This window comes from Manis javanica, chromosome 1, assembly GCF_040802235.1.
Source record: "Manis javanica isolate MJ-LG chromosome 1, MJ_LKY, whole genome shotgun sequence".
Taxonomy (NCBI): domain Eukaryota; kingdom Metazoa; phylum Chordata; class Mammalia; order Pholidota; family Manidae; genus Manis; species Manis javanica.
Genome location: NC_133156.1, coordinates 92057516 through 92079683, shown reverse-complemented (window position 1 = coordinate 92079683; position 22168 = coordinate 92057516). Strand labels below are relative to the sequence as shown.

The 22168-nt window shown below is 40.7% G+C and overlaps 1 protein-coding gene across 1 annotated transcript; it reads left to right on the top strand.

Annotated features, from left to right (window-relative positions):
• The first annotated feature begins 7617 nt into the window (after positions 1–7617).
• CRHBP (corticotropin releasing hormone binding protein) lies at positions 7618–19580 on the top strand. Its single transcript, XM_017645379.3, has 7 exons — positions 7618–7904; positions 8251–8344; positions 8670–8827; positions 10219–10429; positions 12174–12322; positions 15808–15925; positions 18864–19580. Exons 1-7 carry the CDS (start codon positions 7824–7826, stop codon positions 19019–19021), a joined length of 969 nt encoding a protein of 322 aa, XP_017500868.2. The 5' UTR covers positions 7618–7823; the 3' UTR covers positions 19022–19580.
• Positions 19581–22168: the final 2588 nt, after the last annotated feature.

Sequence of the window (22168 nt, the reverse complement as noted above, 5' to 3'; positions counted from 1 at the left end):
AAATGATACTTTAATAAAAAAAACAAACGATTGGACCATATTCTAGGGAAAATGAATTAGATTCCACCTTTTTTTTTTTTTGAGAGGGGATCTCTCATATTTATTGATCAAATGGTTGTTAACAACAATAAAATTCAGTATAGGGGGGTCAATGCTCAATGTACAATCATTAATCCATCTCAAGCCTAATTCTCGTCAGTCTCCAATCTTCTGAAGCTTAACGAACAAGTTCTTACATGGTGAACGAATTCTTACATAGTGAATAAATTCTTACATGGTGAACAGTACAAGGGCATTCATCACAGAAACTTCCGGTTTTGATCATGCATTATGACCTATAAACAATCAGGTCAAATATGAATATTCATTTGATTTTTGTACTTGATTTATATGTTGATCCCACATTTCTCCCTCTATTATTATTATTATTATTTTTATTTTTAATAAAATGCTGAAGTGGTAGGTAGATGCAAGATAAAGGTAGAAAACATAGTTTAGTGCTGTAAGAGGGCAAATGTAGATGATCAGGTGTGTGCCTATGGACTAAGTATTAATCCAGGCTAGACAAGGGCAGCAAGACATCCACGGATGCAGAAGATTTCTCTCAAAGCAGGGGGGGTGAGGTTCTGAGCCTCACCTCTGTTGATCCCCAAATTCTCACCTGATGGCCCCCCTGCGACTGTGCCTGTCTTAGGTTGTTCCTCCCTTGAGGAGATTCCACCTTTTTTGTGGAAAAAGTATCAAATGATTTTGAAATAGTTTTAAAGCCACATAGGACCTTAGAGACCACGGGGCAGCAGCCTTCCATGGGCCCCTCCTGTCCTCTCTTACCCTCCACTCCCTGTCCTGTGGCCCAGGAGGCTGGGTGACAGCTCCTCTCTGCTGCTCATCCTGGGACACTGCCCACACCTTTGCACAGTCCTTCTATTAAACTCTCTGAAAATTAGCCACTTAAAGAGGCCATCTGTCACCTGCTGTGCTCCGGTCAGTCACGCTCGGCTTCCTTGTTTTAGGGCTGAGATGAATGACTCTCCCAGGCTGCCAGTCGGTAGTCTGAGCTTGGGATGCCTAATCCAGAGCCCTTTCGTTTTCCTTCTACAGCTGCAGTCAGGGAAACCAGAAGGAAACCCCTGCCATTCTCCGTGGCTCCTGTGGGCTGCTGCCTACATTGCCTCCTTAGTACTGTGCTGAACCAAAATGGAGTGTGAGGTGAAAGGAAAAGTTACCAAGCCCAATGGTTTCTTTATCTTAAACTTTGATATTTTGTTCATCATGGATTTTTTTTTTTTGAGAGGGCATCTCTCATATTTATTGATCAAATGGTTGTTAACAACAATAAAATTCTGTATAGGGGAGTCAATGCTCAATGCACAATCATTAATCCATCTCAAGCCTAATTCTCGTCAGTCTCCAATCTTCTGAAGCATAACGAACAAGTTCTTACAATGGTGAACGAATTCTTACATAGTGAATAAGTTCTTACATGGTGAACAGTACAAGGGCAGTCATCACAGAAACTTTCGGTTTTGATCACACATTATGAACTATAAACAATCAGGTCAAATATGAATATTCGTTTGATTTTTATACTTGATTTATATGTTGATCCCACATTTCTCCCTTTATTATTATTATTATTTTTATTTTTAATAAAATGCTGAAGTGGTAGGTAGATGCAAGATAAAGGTAGAAAACATAGTTTAGTGCTGTAAGAGGGCAAATGTAGATGATCAGGTGTGTGCCTATGGACTAAGTATTAATCCAAGCTAGACAAGGGCAGCAAAACATCCACGGATGCAGAAGATTTCTCTCAAAACGGGGGGGGGTGAGGTTCTGAGCCTCACCTCTGTTGATCCCCAATTTCTCACCTGATGGCCCCCCTGCGACTGTGCCTGTCTTAGGTTGTTCCTCCCTTGAGGAATCTTACCCGTCTCTGGCTAACCAGTCATCTTCCGGGGCCATACAGGGAAATGTAAAGTTGGTAAGTGAGAGAGAAGCCATATTGTTTGAAAAGGTTAGCTTTTTACTTCTTTGCAGATTTATGCCCTGTGGCTTCTATGCCCAGCACTTGTCTCGAGGTATCTTTACCATCTGGAGGAATTACATCATGGATTTTTTGCATTAATTTTTGTTTTATTATGTGTTGCATTGTAATATTATTTGTCATGATGACTGAATTCTTGTGCCCCTCCTGAGTCCCAGCCCTGTTCCCCCAGCTCCCTCCCTGCTTCCTTGCTGCCAGGCATAGAGGGCTGTGGTCTTACAGAGCTGCCTCTAGGCAGTTTCAGCACCTCCTCCCTTCCCTGTCCTCAGGCTTTACCCTTCCACTCTCATTACCTGGATGGTGACACATCTTTGAATGTTGTCACCTAACATTTTAGTGGTGACAATTTTTAAATTTGTAACTAGGTAGGAAGAGAATAAACCCCTCTATTCAATTGTCTTTTAGATACCACATAGGAATTTTCCATGCATGTTTCTAGATGCTGAGGATAGAGATGGAGGAGCTGCAGGGCCAGACTTCCAGTTCAAATTCAGGGTTGAAGACAGGCATATTAAATGTTATAATAAAGTATAATAAAGGCTATTCAGGTGTGTATACAAAGTGCTATGAGTATAGAGCAGCTAAATCTGTTGCTCAGAGTCCATGGAAGAAAAGAAAGAGGAAGGGAGGGAGAGAGGATGGAAGGTAGATGGGAGCAACAAGCTGCAGCGGCACAGGGGCCCCTGAGAGCCCCGGGGAGGTGCCACAGCTGACCACTGACGGCCTTGCCAGTTCCCTGCTGTTTCCTTATTTAGAACCTCTTGTGTCACTCCACAAGCAGGCAGACTTCTCCCTTTTAGATCTATTCTAAGGCACAAAGAAATGAGATTCTTTACACGTCATTTCTCTCCTGTCAGAGAGGAGGCCGATGTTAGGCGTTGCAGGCATTTATGCACGTCACCTCTACCTAATGACAAACACATCAACGGTTCTGGGCCCAGCTTACTTTTCCCTTTGATGCAGGCAGTGAGGAATTATTAAATGGCATTTCATTATGATCTACTGCCTAGATGTTAGTCATGGCGATTTTAGAGTAAGTCTGAGGGGAGTTGAGATAACAATGTCACTCCGACGTCAGGGAAGCCATGTCCCAACATGATGATCCCTCATCTATTTTGCAGTTCCTGATCTGCTGGCATCTTGCTTTGGGCTGTGCCATCTACTTTTTTGCTGCAAGTCTAGTAATTTGTAAACCTAAAATATAACTTTTTGCATTACTTTCCAGTGATGTTGTCTTTGAAGAAGGATTGTTTACCTGCTAGATATAGACAGATCTTTTTAGTCTAGACTTTGTTTCTGACTCATTGTGATCATCTGGGCAGATCATTCGATTTTTCTTCCTTCCTCCCATCCCCACTGTTTGGAAACCTTCCTACCAAATTACTGCTTTCTGACTCCCAGTGTCCCCAAGGCTTAACAGATAATGCCATTCGACAGTCCTTAATATGGGATCAAAATACTCTTCGTCTTGGACAGTTCCTAATGAGTTTCTGCATCTGCTCTATGACTTCAGCTTTCCACTTCCTCAGTCTTCCCTTTCCCACTGCTCTCTCTCTTTCAGCTTTTCTCTCTGAGGCAGCTAAGCCTCTGTCTGTCATGGTACATAATTTTTTTGGGACTCATTCCTAGCTGGTCTTTTGAAATCCCATACTGTAACTACCTTTCAACTTAGTTCTCTCTGCTAACTATGGCTTTTAAAGTCTGTTAATGTTCTAATAAGAAATAACTCATTTTAATTTAATAATAATATGAAAAGTGTATCCTATGCATTCACTCTTATAAAATTACCACTAGCAGGAAATCCCTAGCAATAAAGATATATAATATGATTTATACAATTTAATAAAAGCTCCCATAAGGATATCCTTTATATTGGACATATAATACATTAATCCTACAATAATTCCAGTGTAGATCACCATTTTATAGGTAAGAAAACTTCCAAAGAGGTTATTGAACCAGGATTTTTGTTTTTGTTTCTGTCATTCTTTTGAAGATAGCTATTATTTTGTGAATCCAGCATGCCTTCTGGAAACTGCTTCTCCCTTCTGCATCTGTATGGCTGTCATGAGAATAGTCATGTTATGAAAGGATCCTATCCCCTGACCTCTGAATCTTTTCCCACCAGGTTTTATGGACTGGGGAGTATGAGAATATTTGTTTAGAGTGGTTTTATTTGTTAAGTAGTAGCATGCAAATCTTAGGAGTTGTTGGCGGCCAGTTTACCACCACAGAGACTGTAGATGGGGAGGAAAGGTGGCCTGAGGTGGAGAGAGTGGAAGTCCCTGGCAAGCCCCTGCTTCCTGTTTTCCACCCAGGCCTTCTGCAAGCTGTGCCTGTGTCCTGAAAATAACCTTGTCACCTAAGTTCACATTTAGTTCCGTCACTTGCAACCCCCAAAAGTCCTGATCTCTGCTGATTGCTGGTAATCAGCACTATAACAAAAGAAGATAATGGATTTGGGCCAAAAATCACTGACATCTGAGGGTTTCATTCAAAGACTAGTTTATTCTAGTTCCCCAAGTGTAGTTGCTTAGTTCATTCCTTCCTGATCTTAAACACATCCAGAAAAACAAATCTTATCTATTAAATCTTTTATCTACATTAAAATATAGCCAAATTAATTCCAACAAGCAAGTCACCTTAAAAGCAACTGAAAATTAGTTGTTGCTGGTTAACTACAGTGAGTTTTACTCAGTCATCTTTATTTCTTTAAGAACTCAATCATGTCCCATTTTTAACATTTCAGTGTGCCAGTTAGGAAAGAGAAAAGAAAGTTTTTCTAAAGAATATGTTGATGGTGTTCTCTGTTGAGGTGATTAATGAAAGAAAAAGTTGACTATTACAGGTAGGGAATACTTCAGGGAGTCTTGGGACCGACTGTAGAACAGGGGTAGATTTGGGACTTTGCAGTCCCCTTTGCTGCTTGTGCAACACAGCACGTGAGCTGTGGCAGACTCTGGAGCTTATGCTGGGCTCTGATGACCATGTAACGGCCACGTGCGTGACTCCCAGTTGCCACTGCACACCCCCGAGAAGCTGTCTGTGTGCACCTCTGCAGTCACAGCACCACTGAATCCCCCCTCCCTGCCAGCATCACAGATTGACTCTGGATCTGTCTCATGTGGCCTCCTTAACCTTTAGGCTTAACACAGTGACAGTTTGCTCTGGAGCTTTGTGAAAGAAAAAATGCCTTAAGCCTACTAACTAAAAGAGTGTCTTCACCCTGCCTAACAACAGTTTAAGATCTAAAAGACACTGATCAGGAATTGTGTTAACCTCAGCACTGGAGAGGTTGTCTTGAAGAATAGGTAGAGGAACTACAGTGTGTGCAGAGAGTGGAGGTGAGCATACAGATAATGTCCAGCTAGCCTGCTTGGTGACTCTGAGTTTGGTAAGAACATATATCAAAATAAACAGTCAATTTGGTTGAACAAATAGCTTTCAAATATTAAGCTAGTTGTTTCAATGACTAAATCAGTTCATGAAAACAATTTACCTCCAGTTCTTAAATGTAGACCTACTTACTGTCAAGAAACTTTACCTTCTGTCTAATCCAAAGTATTCCTTCTTTGTTTTCACCCATTTTTAATACTGTTGCTCACAGAGAATGGCTACCTGGCTTGTTTTTGGCCTCCAATTCTATCTTCTGAGTTTTCCCCCATAGGTTCTAGTTTTCCTCTTTTAGTTATTCTTGACTAAAAAGACAAAAAGCAGTTATAGGTATTTGCCAAGCTGGTGAGAATTACACATTAATTTTCCCATATGGAATTTGGTAGGAATAAAATTCATCCATATACTGTACTTTGTGGATTGTTGTGTAAAATAGGATGTTACTATCTGCGGTTATGTTTGCCCTCATTCACCCTAGCTCTTCCTGTGTGCAGTTCCCAGGGACGGAGCATCATGAGTGCATGAGAGGAACAGCACTGTGTCTGTGTGTGTGTGTGTAGAGGTAGGTTGGACAAGAATGTCCCCATGGCGATGCACTAAAGCCACACCCCCATAGCAGTACAAACAGGGAGCTCCAGCCCGTTGCTGGTCTGAATTCAAGGAGTAGGCTAGGGCTACGACTGTGTTGATGGGAGAGGAGAATGGGCCTGAGGCTTGTGGAATGAGCATGCCTGAGCCTCCAAGATAAAGCGGCAGGGGGAGACAGACCTTGAGATGGTGTGGAGGAGTATTTGAGGCCAGGCAAGTTGGTGTTAACCATTAATTTTTCTTCTCTTTTATTCCTTTCAGGTTTCTTTATACCCTCTCTAAAACTCAAACATATAAACAGCCCCAGAATGAGGACCAGCACATGGTGACCAATGTTCATGGCCTTTGGGCATTCCTCCCCCTCATGCTGTTGGTAGTCCAGGGACTCTTCACAAAGTCGGACTATGGTAGGAAGGCCTCCTGGTTAAGGAATTTTGAGGCAGCCCCTTTGGAGCTCAGAATTGTCTTAAATATGAAAATACCAAGTTATGACACCACTAGGTAAATTACTACTTAATTCTGAGTATTTTTATAAACTAAAAACATACTATTTCCTTGAGTAAAAATCCTAATACTATGGCCGCATTATTTGTAATAATTTTAATAACATAGAAAGCTATGGGTAGTATTGTATTTTCTGTCAGGCAGAGCTAAACAACATGAAGCTTTTAGGGTTTATAGTTACTTAGTGCATAGATTCAAAATGGGTGGGAAAACTGAAAGTGGAGTATCCCCATATTTCACAATTTTGGACACAAGGGAGAAGAAATTATTTTCCTGTTGAATCTGAAAAGGTAAGCTTGTATGTAGTATTTCTGGATGTCTAAGTCATTTGGTTAGCCTTGAAAATTTGCTGATGAGCAGCTTTAATAAAGCTTTTTGGCAGTTCTTTCTAGAAGAATATTAAAGTAATATAAGTATTTGAAGGTGTGAAATGACACGACTTAATCTCTCAGTGGTTCAGATAGACGCTGAGTTCATGGCTACAGTTAGGTGGCCCAGGAATCTGTCCATTGTGTACACAAGCAGGCTAAGTGACAGAACTTGGCTAAAATCTATAAGTCCACAGATGTCAGAATTAGCTTTCAATTAAGGAAATGCTTATAAGAAACTGGACTACAATAAAGCAAAGACATAGGGACAGAGAAACTAGAGTTGCATTACTACAAAATTCTGCAAAATCAGACTTCAGCATTTGTTCAGCTTCATTTGGAGCTGAAAAACCCTCAAATTTCTTCCTGACAGTCATGAGCAATTGCACGAATATTATATTCCTTGATGATTTCCAGCATGATTCCATCCAAGGTTATGTGACAAGGCTGCATTATGAGGTTACATGTATTTGGGTAGTTTCTGCCTTTGTGTAATTTTGTCACTTTGCTTTGCAAAACCAAAAATTCCCTGACTCTTCACAGAAGAGAATCCAGCATTTGGCAGGTCAAGTAAATGTCTTTCCGTATTCTCCATCCCTGCCTCATTCTTTCTCCCACACTTTAGTTTACTAAGTTGTAAGTGCCTGAAATCATTTTTTGGTAAATTATGCTGGACCACTCTGAAAATCTGTGGTTGAGTGCTGGACCCTCGTCATCGCCACGCATTTTGTCACTGAGACAGGGTAACCCATGGTTACTGAGCTCAGATGAGCTAAGGGGCAGAGAGCCTCCCCTCCTCACTGCGCTATAAAAGAGACCCAGCAAAGGGACCCTACCAGCTTCTAGCTCTCAGCCTGGGTGAAGGTGTGAAAAGCAAAGCCTGAGACCTTCGGATCACAGCCCACCAGCTCAGAGGCACCGCCAGCATGTTTCCTTCCTTCAAACTTCAGGGTCACTTCGTCCTGATCTTCCTGCTGGCTCTGAGAGGGGAGAGCCGGTACCTAGAGGTGAGCTGTCCCCTGACAGACTCATCACACCTTCTGAGCCGAGCCCAGCCTTGGGTGGGGCCGAGGTGGTGAGCTCTCAGCCTTTTAATCTCAGGGATTAGCTTTCTTCCCTGTCTTTTGGGCCCCATCTTTCCCTTGGTTTCCCCTAGGCTGTCTTCCTCCTTCCCTCTGCCCCTGAGGATACCTTGGTCTAATGGAAAAGGTCTAGGATCTTCCCGTCTTCTCCAACGGGCTACATGGATTCTACTACTTTATTCTCTTTGCTGTGGGGCATGGAGGGTACCCGGCTCTTGCTCTTCGTTTCCACCCCTTGAACTTTTCCCAGCTGACCTATTTTCCTTGCCAGCTGCGGGAAGCGGTGGACCATGACCCCTTCCTGCTCCTCAGCGCCGACCTGAAGCGGGAGCTGGCGGGGGAGCAGCTGTACCGCCGCGCTCTCCGTGAGTCGGGGCTCTGGAGAGCGGCCGCAGGCAGCAGGGCGGTTGGGAGGCAGGGGCTCCGCGCCCAGGACAGGAGAGTGTGGGGCGCTGCCCCGCAGGGGTGGCTAGGATGGCCGGGGCGCATTTCCGTGGCTAAAGGTCCCTCCGACAGGGCGCGCGGTGATGAGATGGATGACGTGCACCAGGGGGGCACAAGCTAGGCGCAACCGAGAGTAGGGGTCCGGCGTTGCAGACCAGGGAATGGGCCTGGAGAGGGGCTGCCTGGGGCCGGCGCCTCGGTGGCTGCATCTCGGGACCCCTGCCCCCACCTCCCACCCCCCACCAGGCTGCCTGGACATGCTGAGCCTCCAGGGCCAGTTCACCTTCACCGCCGACCGGCCACAGCTGCACTGTGCTGCGTTCTTCATCAGCGAGCCCGAGGAGTTCATCGCCATCCGCTATGACCTGGTCTCCATCGACTGTCAGCGCGGGGACTTCCTGAAGGTGAGGCGCCCTGGCTGCGGGGCGCGGCGGCGGAAGTGGGTCAGGGGCTACGGGGCTGACGATCATGGGGCTCAGGAGGTTCTCTTTCACACTGGGGTACTGGAGCGGGAGCGGCGCTCTGGGACCCCTACGCGGTGCGAAGCTCGCCAATTTCAGGACCCACATCCTGAAGGACAGGTGCCTGGGACGCTGCAGTTGAAATTCCCCTCTGTGCACTCTCAGCGCCCAGGCGCTTCCAAAGACTTGAACCTGCAGCAAGAAACACTGTGTTGAAATATGGTGCAGATGAAAAATGATACAAACTAACTGGCCTGAGGGCCCCTTCTGGTCCATCTCTCTGTGGACCTGTTCCAGGCTCAGAGAGGCTCTCTTAAAGGCCTGGGGGACCCAATTTTGGAGCAGTAGGGGACTGACTTCTGGGAGGGACGCTGAGAGGGAAGCTAGTCTGAGGCAGGTGGGAGGTACGGACAAATCCCCCACCCTTACAACATCGCCTCACCTAGTCAGTCACTCTGTGTCCTACAGGGCAGCTTGGAGTTCTGCAGTCCCATTAAAATGACCATGGTTAAAATCTCCAAAGTGGAATTATTGTGGAACCTGTTAAACACATTAAAAGAGGACTGGTTTGGTGAAGTACTTTATAGCTGGTAATTTTGTTAATGTGACCTGGGTAGGACGGTTTGGTGAAGTACTTTATAGCTGGTAATTTTGTTAATGTGACCTGGGTTGGACTCATTAAATCAGAAACCTATGGTGATTTTTTAAGAGTAAAGTCAATAGACCCTGACCTTTTGTCCAATTTCAAACTTTAACAAGTGGAGGAATAAAGTCCTAAGTGGCATGCCAGCTATTGCTAAGCATGGAAGCAGTTTTTGATACTTTAATATGTGACAAGAGTATGGAACTGAGGAAAATGAGCATATATAATCACTAACAGGTAGGTAAAGTTGCTGCTCCAGTTTTTATTTTGCTGTTTATTTTTGAGATATTTTGCTCATATTTCAATGAGGAGAAGAAAGAGAAGAACTGAAACCCAAATCACACACCTTTGTGGAATTCTTCTCCAGGTGGAATGTGTGGAAAATATGACCAAGATAAAAATGTATATTGTCTGTAGTTTCATTTACCAAGTTGGCTGAAATTATGAAATGAAGTATAATAAAGTTTACTTTGGAAATTCTAAGTTTTAAAAAGAAAAAAAGCAATAATTAGTTAAAACTATTACTTGCAAGCACCTCTCATGGTCAGAATAGAGAGCAAGTGGGCAGGGGAGTATATCCCTGCCTTGTGACTGAAGGCCCATTACTAGGTAACTTTTTCCCACTTTTCAACACACCTATGACTTCAGGAGTTGATGGAAGTGACCATCTGTGTCTGTGTTTTGTTGGAAGGTGTTTGATGGTTGGATTCTCAAGGGAGAGAAGTTCCCCAGTTCCCAGGATCACCCTCTCCCCACCACTGAGCGGTACATAGATTTCTGTGAGAGTGGGCTTAGCAGAAGGAGCATCCGATCATCCCAGAACGTGGCCATGATCTTCTTCCGGATCCATGAGCCAGGAAATGGATTCACATTAACCATAAAGACAGATCCCAACCTCTTTCGTAAGTGGGTTCCCTGTCTTCTCAGTAGAAGGCAGGACTTGGGGGGAGGGAGAGTCAAATCTACTTTTCAAAGAGTATCAAGGCACAGACTTAAGAAATTTGAATGGAAATTCTGTAATTACAAATGACCTAAAGGATATTTCCTATTTGTTATTTTGAAAATCAAATGACAGTTTTTAATTTATGTCCCAGGCTAGATAGCATACTAATTTGTGGTAGGTAGAATTCTATTTTTTCTCCAGTCTTCTTCTGATTTCCTGAGGTACTACAATACTTTCAGTGACAAATGTTAATCCCTCCATGTCATTCCATTGATCTGGGAGTAGCTTGAGGGATCAGGTATGAAGTTGCAGTCTTAAGAGATATTTAGGCAAATGCTGAAAGACTATGTATCTCGGATGTTGTAGACAGATCTCATGTCCTGAGCAGAGGGTTGGACCAGAACACTTCAATCTTGCCTTCTGATTCTGAGCCCATCACTCTAAATCAGTTCATTTCTGATGATACACACATAGATGCTATAATGCTGAACAGTCCAGGCCTAAAATACATTATCTTAAATCAAAATGAGTTCATTCATCTGTTTATTATTTTTTCCTAATTAAGAGAAAAATATTTTTTAAAAATCAGGAAAAGAAAACATCACTCACTTTTGGTTGCATAAAATAGTATTAACACTTCATGTGGTTGAAGAATGATCTGCCAAAGAATAATATACTGACTGATCTTCCAATTTTTGTTTTAAAAAACAAAAAATTTTTGAAGGAAGCCCCCCAGAAAAGGCTGTTTCTGAACAGATAATCCTAGAGGACAATATGAAATGTTTCTTCTACATTTTGCATGGTTGGAAATCAGAAACCTTCTAGAAACATCAAGGAATTTTGGGGTTTTCAAAAATTAAGTGTGATTAAAAGCATAGGAAGGAGGCAAGAGATAGTTTATTCTGATCAGTTAGAAACTTTTGTCCCATATGGGGAAAAAAAATTTTTTTTTGAAGGCACAAACTCTGATGCTTCTAGTTTTATAGCTAAAAGAAGAAATTTATTATAATTCTAAGCTTCAGATAAAAAACAAAAAATTTCAGAAAGTTTTGGAAGTAAATTAAACATTATAGTTTTACCTTTTAGACAACTTACCACTTAAAACCCAGCAAATACTTACCAGGCATAAGCCTGTTTTCTATTTTTCTCAGCCTATTTTGTAACAAAATTTTCAGCCTATTTGGTAATATAGTGTATGGTATAATATATTGATATTACTATATTATTTATTATTTTAAACATATTATATTTATTTTCTTTCTTATTTAAAAATAACACTATGGCTCTAAGTTCAATGAATGAAGGTTTTGGACAGAGAGCATTTGAGTTCTGGCCTCACCTGTAAGTCCAGATTCTTTTAGACTTCCAGCTTGAACAGGGACCCTAGTTAATGGTGTGTTTCTAGAAATTTCACTGCCTAGTATTATCTGGTTGATTAGTTTTTATCTTGTAGTTATTTTGGTAACCTGCTGTCATGAACAGTAGAATCACCCCAGAGCCCAGAGCTTTCTGACAATGTCCATACCTCACTGGTGATATTTATTCCCGACTCCTTCCTGTCTCCAAACTGCCTTTGTGATAGGTACTCTCTTCCAGGCCATGATGCCCTAAACCATGAATAGGAGACTAGAATAAGAATAGGATAAATTTGTATAAAAACCCAGCACCAAGTAGATAACATGTGATTTTGTTTTTCTACAAAGCCTGCAATGTCATTTCCCAGACCCCAAATGGAAGGTTTACCCTGGTAGTTCCACATCAGCATCGAAACTGCAGCTTCTCCATTATTTATCCTGTGGCGATCAAAATATCTGATCTCACCCTGGGACACTTAAATGGTCTACAGGTAAAGGTGAGTTGTTTACTTGCTTCTCAGTCATTTACTAAGGCCACAGCTTTATCAGAGCAAAAGTAACCATATAGGGCAAACGTAGCCATTAGCAAATAGAAAGAGTATGTCCTGTGTGACCATTCCGTCTCACGTGTGCTTGCCCTGACTGCGTTAACTAAACCTCTCTTCTATTTCCCTTACGCTGCAAGTTGCCTATTCCGGTACCCCTCTGACTACTTGAATACTTCCCTTGTGATGTAAGAAATGCTTTCAGTTGGTAAAGTTGTGATATATAATTACAATTGAACTCTCTTGTACTTGCCTCTTTTACAAAAATTCTCTCCTAGCAGAACCTAGTGTGAGTCATCTGCACAGCTGTGCTTCTGATTATTGGAATTTTCTTTTGATGCAAAGGAAGTATCTCATTGACAGGACTGTGTTATGAAGGAATGCTAGGTGTAGCATAAAATATGAAATTGGATTTTCATATTGTAAAATGCAGTAAGAGTTTTTTGCATTACATTTAATTCAATACATTTTGCAGCAAAATATTAGCTGAGAATCTTCATCAGCTTGTTTTCCCATGAAATTCTGTATGGACTTTACAGTTAATGCTGAGCTTGAACACATTTATTTGTGCTGTAGCATCTTCCTTCTGAGTCATCCTCATTTCCTTTTACCTCATATGTTTGGGTTAAGATAGCTCATATGTGTTTGCTGGGATCAAAAACAATTATAATCCCTACTCAGACAGATTTCAGTGAACACCAAATAAATAGGGCCAGGACTGAGAAAAGGTATATATCTAGTTTCTTTTAAGCCCTAAATCCATGGGCCAGAATTTTTTTAGTTATTTAAATTATTTAAAATAATGTTAAAAATTATTTAAGTTAAATAATTTTAAACATTATTACTGGATCTTAGTGGAAGAATAATCCTTTGATAAAGACCAGAGTAGGTGGGTGTCTCTGGCATAGCCTTATTGGCTTGAGATTGTTTGTGTGCCATTCCTGATGTATAAGAAGAAGATGGCAAGTGTGATAGCAGATTGGCATAAAATAGCAGATCTGTCCTTTGGCTGTGCTTGATTAGGAGGGGTAATCTTGGAGTTTTCCCTTAAAAAATTTTGAGGCCTGCAGTGTTCTAGGAATCTATTTCTTTACAAAATATTTTTTGACTGCTTACCATGTGCAAGGTACTATTCTAAATACTGGAAATTAGTAACAAAACAGGTCCTGCTCACATGGAACCTGCATTCTAGTGGGATAAGAGAGGCAAACATATCATGTATTTCAAATAGTGGTGAATGCCTTACAGAAAATGCAGTGGAGTGGCGTGACAGACAGTGATGGGGGCAAAGGAGCAGAGGGCTGGCCGGGGAGCTACTGGAGATGAGGTGGTCAGGAAAGAAATTGAGAAAGAGACATTTAAGCTGAGACTTGAGATAAGAAGGAGCCAGCAGCCACCTGCAGGGCCGGGAACAGAGGGAACAGTAGGGCAGAGGCTCAGAGGAGGGGATGGGCTTCCCGGGTTCCAGAAGTGGAAAACAGGAAAGGTAGAGAAGGAGTGATATGAGACAGTGTCATGGAGATGTACATGCCCAGAGATCATATTAAGTAGTTTGAGTTTATTCTAAGTGTAGGGGAAAACACTGAAGGGGTCAGGCAAGAAGGCAACAGAATCCATTCGGTTATGGGCAGGTGGGGTAAGGGTGGCCGGGAATTGCTGACTTCATGACCAAATTCATTATCAAAGTCTATGGCGGGAGGGAGAGGATGCCTCGCGGTGATTCTGGTGTCCACGTGGCGGACAGGCTGCAGGGCCTGGAGTGATGCGGAGTGCGCGCCCAGGCATAGTTTCAGCAGGTGGAGCTAGTGGCTTAGTCCAGGCAGATGGAACCTCAGCAAGAATTCTAGGGGATCAGTGTTGAGGAGCTGAACCCCAAGAAGATCTCTCCACAATTAGTCCTGCCCTTGTTCCTAAGAATAGCTCAGCGGTTTGGAAAGAATAAAGAAAATCATTGAACGCCAAGGAATGGGTGCACCCAATTTCCTTGTTTCTCTGTTCTGTTTCTCTCACTTCAGTTTCTACTTTTCCTCACTTCCTTATTTCGTATTCTTATCTTCCAGTCCTACCTTTTCACCCTCACCACCTTCTGCTGAAACTTGGAATGCATAGAACCAAGTGGAAAATTTAGTCTTATGAGATGTTCCCCTTGGAAACCTTCTACTCAAGGGAAAGGCAATTAAGTTTTTTTTCTTCACCTCTTATTCAACTCTTCAGATAAGAAGATAAGCCCTGTACAAAGTAGGGCTAATTAACCTTCTATGTCATCACTTGATGATATTATGTGTAGAGCCCAGCACATAGTAGGCACTTCAAAAACATGGGTCTCCACATGCTTCCTTCATTAGCCAAAGACTTGCTGTTATATTATTTTCTAATTTTGCTATTTAGTTCCAGTTGCAGTTGTGTCTTCTAAACGTTTGAGTGTGTGTGTGTACAGTTCTCTATTTAGATGTAGGTCCCTGTGTAGTTAATCCTGAGCACCTGCTACACTCCACTAGATCTCTAGATGAGTGTGCCTCACTGAAGGAAGAAGATTACAGGCAACACCCACTCTATCATTTGTGGGGGACAATACAAAATGAAAATGTGGGAGCCCTTAATTAAAAATGATTAAGCATTCCAAGACGGTGACAGCAGAGCACTAAACCAAGCCCTCACCCTGTAAGTGTGGGCCTGCCTATGAGTCCATCCCTGATCACAGGGGAGGGGCAGCCCCAAGTGCAACATTTTGGGCTGGGGGGAACTGCTTTGTGTGCAGAAGTGAAGCACAGGAATTGATGTGGATGAAGCGGTTTGGAAAGGATGAAGGGAAGCAGGAAAAGCTTATTAAAGTAGATCACACAAAGTCTTAGAATAGATCTTGTTCTGAGTAGCTTGAAATAAATTTGTTTTAGTTGGAAGGAGAAAGATGATGGTAGCTCTAGCTAACTGGAGCCCCAAATTAGGGTTGTCCTTTTTCTTTAATATCCTTATAACTAACCTAAATCCTTATCTGTAGAAACGATAAGGATTGTCCCAATAGCAGAAAAAGTCCTTTACAAAGAAGAGGAAAATACGGAAGTTGAAGGAAAAAACTGATGTGAAGGCCCTACTTATAAAAATTCTGACTGCATGCATTAAGGAATTTAAGTAATTCAGAATGTATATCCAAATGATTCAAAAAGTAAGTTTATGGATTCCCATTTCATCATTTCAAGCCTTGAGGTTATAAAAAGAATTCACACACATTTAAAAAAATAATTACTCAGCTGATTTAGAAAAGCAGTTCTTAGGATGTCTCCTTTTAAATGGCTTTTAATTTCTGGCATCTTGGATGTTAAGTTCAATGGCACTGCCAGGATGTCTAGGATGGAGTAAATCCAGCAACTACCATTGGTCAAATGGTTTGACTTCCATAATTAGTTTAACTATCTTTCTCTGCTGCCTAATTCACATAGAAGCCCTCAGCAAGTTGTGGAGGAATAGGAGACTTTGTGGAACTGCTGGGAGGAAATGGACTGGACCCTACCAAGATGATGCCTTTAGCTGATCTCTGCTATCCCTTTGATGGTCCTGGTGAGATATTTCTTTGATTATTATTTAAGTGCCTATCAATATTATTTCCTTGAATAAGACACTTCAAATTTCTTACACTTGGGAAGGCAAGTTCCATTAAAAAACTTGAATTTTGTACATTGAGCCAATGTGGGGATTTTACATTTGAGCCCATGTACAGCATCATTCGAATGCATTATCAAAATACCTGGAATTGGAAAAGAAATCTGTGAAGTAACAAGGGTGCACATTTAAGGCTGGCCCTAAGTAAAACTATGAAAAAGACGAACTGTTTTTGTTCTGTGCTCTTTCCACCTTCTTGAAGGTCCCTGCTTTCATCCTCTAAAGACTAAGAGTTGGTGTACTAACTGAAAACTATGGTTCAAACAGTAGATGTGTCATCAATTAATAATTGTATAACAATGAAGTAATACCTAAATAACTTTTCCATACATATGTATATATATATGTATGTATGTATTACTCATAGTAAGTAAATTTAAAAGTGATATGCTTTAGTAAAAATTCTGAGAATTGCTGAATGCCCTCAACTTCTAGCAGCCAAAGTAGCCTCTGAACACCTCTGCGAAAACAGAAGTCAACTCTGAAATCCAACAGTGGTCACGACTAATAAAAGACCAGTTTAGTGCCGAACAGAACCAGATCTTCTTTGTTAGGGATCAGTGAAGACTTTCTGTGTGATTATGCTCAGATGAGGTGAGGGTGGGTGGGAATGGCTGACCTTACAACTAAATTAACAAAGTCAATGGGGTAGGGAGAGACTTAGATAAAACATTTCTATAAAGGTCACTCCCATATCTGTACTTCAGATGCAGGAATCGGAGATTATATTTAAAGAAACAACAGTAAAGCACAAGAGAACAGAACTACAGTCTTTAAACTCATGGCAGATTCTTATCATAGCCCCTCCCTCTCTTGTAACCACAGATTACTAACCAAGTAGGTAATGAAGCTGCCAATCGGACATCCTTTTGACCAGCTGTTATCTGTTTTGATTAAAACCTGGCCTGCCCACCAGTTTTTTCTCTGTGAGCTAATGCTGGAACCTTAATAAGTAAAACTTTTCTGAAACAGAATTAATACAGATAAACTCTAAGGCCTGATATGTATTCCACTGTCCCCCAGATATACCAGTTGTTAAAGAGTTTCAGATGAGATTTAAGGCAGGACTGGGCCTGAGGCAAGCTTTCTAATCAAGGTAAAGGCAAAAGGTTTCTAAAAACCCACTTTGCTGCAAACTCAGGGATTATTTTATGTTAGTTGAGCCCTGGTTTAAACCAGTGCATGCAGCTTCAGACTGCGTGTGTTGGACTTTTGCTCATGTCCCTGAGGCACTGGGTGTCTCCACGGGAGTCTGGTGAGGAGATGCCTTTGGGCTGGGTGAGATTAGGTGAAGGGCTGCCTAAAACTGTAGATAATGGAAGCCAAAGTAATTTTGGTGCTTGAATTATACGATTTGAATTAGGTAAAAAAGGGTGAGACAAATGGCAAAAAAACACTTTTGCCTCAATTATCTAGATAATTGAAACCAGTCTTAAGATAATTTGAAAGCTTAATTATATGACTCAGTGGTTCATTTTAGACTTCATTTTGTTCTTTCATTCACCGTGTTTTCATGACCTCCTCCTAAACTGCGAATGAAGAGCTATTAGGGAACCTGGATCTGTTTAGGAATTATGTCAAATAATAAATAATTCATATAATAAATAGTGTCAAATATGCAAATTAACTAAAGGAAATAGTGTGTGTTATGTAGATGAAATTTCAGAGTAAGATCAGAAAAATAATGACCTTCCGAATCATTTTTATAAAATTAAATTTAGACCCTCTTGGAGAAGCTTAGTCTAGGCTCTCTGGTGCTTTTATTAAAATAATTATAGGGTTTATTATGTTTTCAAATTGACTTTTACCTCAATAACTCTGTTATGCCTCATTTAAACCCAGGCACATGTTTGTAAAGTAGATATTATACAATGGTAATGCTGGTGTTCCTTAGAATTTAGGCCTTACAGAGACAAAGTTGGGGGGAAAAAGAGAAAATTAAAACAGCAGAAAGGACTATTGCAGGGTAGATAAATCTTGCCTCAGGAACCAGCTAAGGCTACAGAAATAAAGTAAAGGTAATTTTTGATAGAAATACTATGAGTTTCAATATGTAACTGCTCAGGTACATCTGCAGAAAAAGACACACAGATGTTGTCAGATGCACATACAAATAACAAGACTGGATTTAAGGGAAGTATATCAAAAGCCATTCCATATAGGAAGCACAGAAAAAAATGAGAGAGACAAAGTCTAGGTGAACAATGTAACTAAAGTGAGTATATTCAGTATATATCTAAATCATGCAAATGATGTTTTATTTATCTAAACTAGAATTGTTATCTAGGCTCACAAAATTATAAATAGGCAATTTTCGGGGTCTACAAAATTGTTCAGCAGTACACTTCACCTTCCAGCCCTGCCCACTAAATGCCACTTGCACCCCCTGGTATGACAGTCAAAAACTGCCCCTGGAAATTTCCAACCTGTCCCTGAAGAGTGTTACTGCCTCCACTGAGAATACTGGACTCAGGGGCAGTGTGAACAGACCACTTCCCTTCACCCTCCTTTTATTACTGAAGCCTTGCAGGTAGGAGAATGTGCAAAGTGCAAAGAAACATCTTCTTGCCCATTCCAGCCAGTTTTATTCATCTAACAGTGTTATTGCACATGACTAGAAAGCCTGAGTTCAATTTTACTATTCTATTATTAAATATATATTAAAATAAAAATGAAAACAAGAACATTTCACCTGACAGTAGATTTGTTGTTTGAATATGTGATAGAAAGATAGGTCCCCTTGCTTTCTTTGTGTTTAAATTATCTCACTGACAGAAATGGTTTGACTGTGGGATTTTTAACATGCCGGGAAATTTACTTTTTCTATGAATTATAGCCCAAATGAAAATTGGCTGTGACAACACTGTGGTGCGCATGGTCTCCAGTGGAAAACACATAAATCGTGTGACTTTTGAGTACCGCCAGCTGGAACCATATGAACTGGGAAACCCAAGTGGAAACAGTATCCGGGAATTCTGTTTGTCTAGTCTTTGAATAACCAACCCAATGATTTATATGCTGCTAACTAAGTGAGTCTTTAATGGCTGTTATATATGATTTTGATGACGAGCTAGTTAAAAGCCTTTCATACCAGTCAGTATTCCTAGTGTTGAGCACACATCACACACATACAAGCATTCATTTTTGTACCTTGCTTCTTTTACATTTTAACATATAAATCACTACATGGCAGAAAATAAGCTCCACCTTTGGTAGAAAAAGTTTTCTGTAATTCTTTGGTATGCTACAAACCTGAGCTGGTAAAACAAGTACAAGGCAATGTGCAATAAAAAAATTGTATCTCAAGAGAAAGTGCTACAAATAAATTAAAATGGTGGTTTCATAGTAATTTCATAACAAAAAACAATGGAATGTCTGTGTATACCAAAGTAGTTGCATCTGTTTGCTTATTTGTTTATTATTCTGTTTACAAGAGATAATAGTTATAGCTATTATTTATTAATTTGTAACAACTTGTTCTTAACAAAACTTTATAGCATGGAAAAAAATTTCCATCCACAAATACAAACATGAATAAATATATATACAGAATGTTGGCACCTTGACATTGTGTTTTGTTTTTCCTGAGTGGTCCCCTCCCTTATTACCATCAGAAAACAATGTTCTCATGTGGTGCAGAACCAAATGCTGAAATAAATAATTTTAGAGTTCTTATTAGATCTAGCAAAACTCTGAGCCATTGAAGTAGAGAATTATTTAGAGCAGAAGTAGAATTGTAGGGTTTGCACAAACAGCACTAACTGATTGGTCCTGATAGACCAGCTGGATACAGGGATCCCTTCTCCACTGTCCTCCAAGAAAATTGAGAATGCACGTCTTTGTCACACTGGGTGTACTTTTCAATAAGGACAGCAAAGGCCTTATAACTCTCATAGGCACAATTTGCAGGAATAGGAAGGAAGAGAGTTGGCTGTTGACTGAACCTTGTCAACACTGGGCTTGAGGCTAGGTTTGTAGTCAGTAAAAGATGTCTAACAGCCAGTAATAAGGTCCTGAGCAACAAAGCAAATGCTTCTAAGTTAACTCTTTACTTTGGATTAATGGATGGGAGCTGTGAACGGTGCCATAATTTATGGCCTGATTGTTTTGATTCTCTAAATATATTTAATATGAAGTTCATTTCATAGTGGAATGTACTGGAATCCCATACACCGAAAACCAGGCGGAAAGAAAAATACTGTTTGAAAAATCAGTAAAAAATACTATTGAAAAATACCCAGGATTTAGCACAAATTTTTGCTTGGTAGATTTTTGGAATGAATGAATGCTTTAGCTAGAGAATGAATAGACGCTTGGATGGATGAATGGAGGTGGGATAATGGATGGATGGATGGATGGATGGATGGATGAATAAAAACTGGGATAAAGGCTGGGATGAATCAATAAATACTGGAATGGATGGATGTATAACTCCCAATTAGTTATATAAGATATTGGACTCCTTATTTCATTGAAAATAAAAGGTTTCAACTTCATAAAATTTATCTTTTCCGCAGACCCTCTGGCAATTTAAGAATTAGTGCAGTCACTCATATCACTCTCAGAAGTTTCTGGCTCATAACCATCATCATCCCTTTATGCTGTGACTGCGAAATGGCTTGAGGTGAGGCGGCACATTTTTACCATTGAAGTTAGGACAACCAGCTTTTATTCCTAAGGGACATTTTGCAAGCTACTAGCTTCTCTGCAGGAAAGTGGGTGGGACTGTGGTCCTTACAGTTTCTTCCAACACTGACATTCTATAAGAGTTTATTTGTGCCATATTTTACTTCAAAGCTTAGTGCATTCTTTGAGAGGACAGCCTCTCCAGTGAACCGTAAATGACTTATTCTTTGGAGTTCCATGACTTAATCTTTATTCTAAAAGGATGGAGCAGCTTTTTGGCAACAAATAGTAGATAAGGTCTCTGGGGAAGAGTTACAGGGTATGTCTTCACTGGAACTTCCATTAAGAGAATATTGTTACATGAAATGTTGGCCAAATGTGACTTTCTAAGGAAGGCAGTATGCACAGTGTTTATGGTTATTGACCCTGGAACAGGCCCTCTTTGAATCTCAGCTCTGCCACTTACCTAAGCAGGTCACTTAGTTTTAAATCTATAAAACTAGGGTAATAAAATACCTCCTTCAAATAAAGGTTTTTGTGAAGGCTGATTAAATATATTTAAAGCCCAAGAACTGTGTCTTGCACATGTCTGCTGTTATTTATTTATTTTTTTTTGAGAGGGCATCTCTCATATTTATTGATCATATGGTTGTTAACAACAATAAAATTCTGTATAGGGGACTCAATGCACAAGCATTAATCAACCCCAAGCCTACTTCTCAACAGTCTCCAATCTTCTGAAGCATAACGAACAAGTTTTTACATGGTGAACAAGTTCTTACATAGTGAATAAGTTCTTACATGGTGAACAGTGCAAGGGCAGTCATCACAGAAACTTTCGGTTTTGATCACGCATCATGAACTATAAACAATCAGGTCAATTATGATTATTTGTTTGATTTTTATACTTGATTTATATATGAATCCCACATTTCTCCATTATTATTATTATTATTATTATTATTTTTAATAAAATGCTGAAGTGGTAGGTAGATGCAAGATAAAGGTAGAAAACATAATTTAGTGCTGTAAGAGGGCAAATGTAGATGATCAGCTGTGTGCCTATAGACTAAGTATTAATCCAAGCTAGACAAGGGCGACAAAACATCCACGGATGCAGAAGATTTCTCTCAAAACAGGGGGGGTGAGGTTCTGAGCCTCACCTCTGTTGATCCCCAAATTCTCACCTGATGGCCCCCCTGCGACTGTGCCTGTCTTAGGTTGTTCCTCCCTTGAGGAATCTTACCCGTCTCTGGCTAACCAGTCATCTTCCAGGGCCATACAGGTAGATGTAGAGTTGGCAAGTGAGAGAGAAGAAATATTGTTTGAAAAGGTTAGCTTTTTACTTCTTTGCAGATTTATGCCCTGTGGCTTCTATGCCCAGCATTTGTCTTGAGGTATCTTTACCACTTGGAAGAATTATGATACTCGGTAATTTTGATATGTGGCACAAATTCTACTTAGGGGTTGTAATTATGAAGGAAGAAGAGAAGCTATAGAAATGTCTGCTGTTAT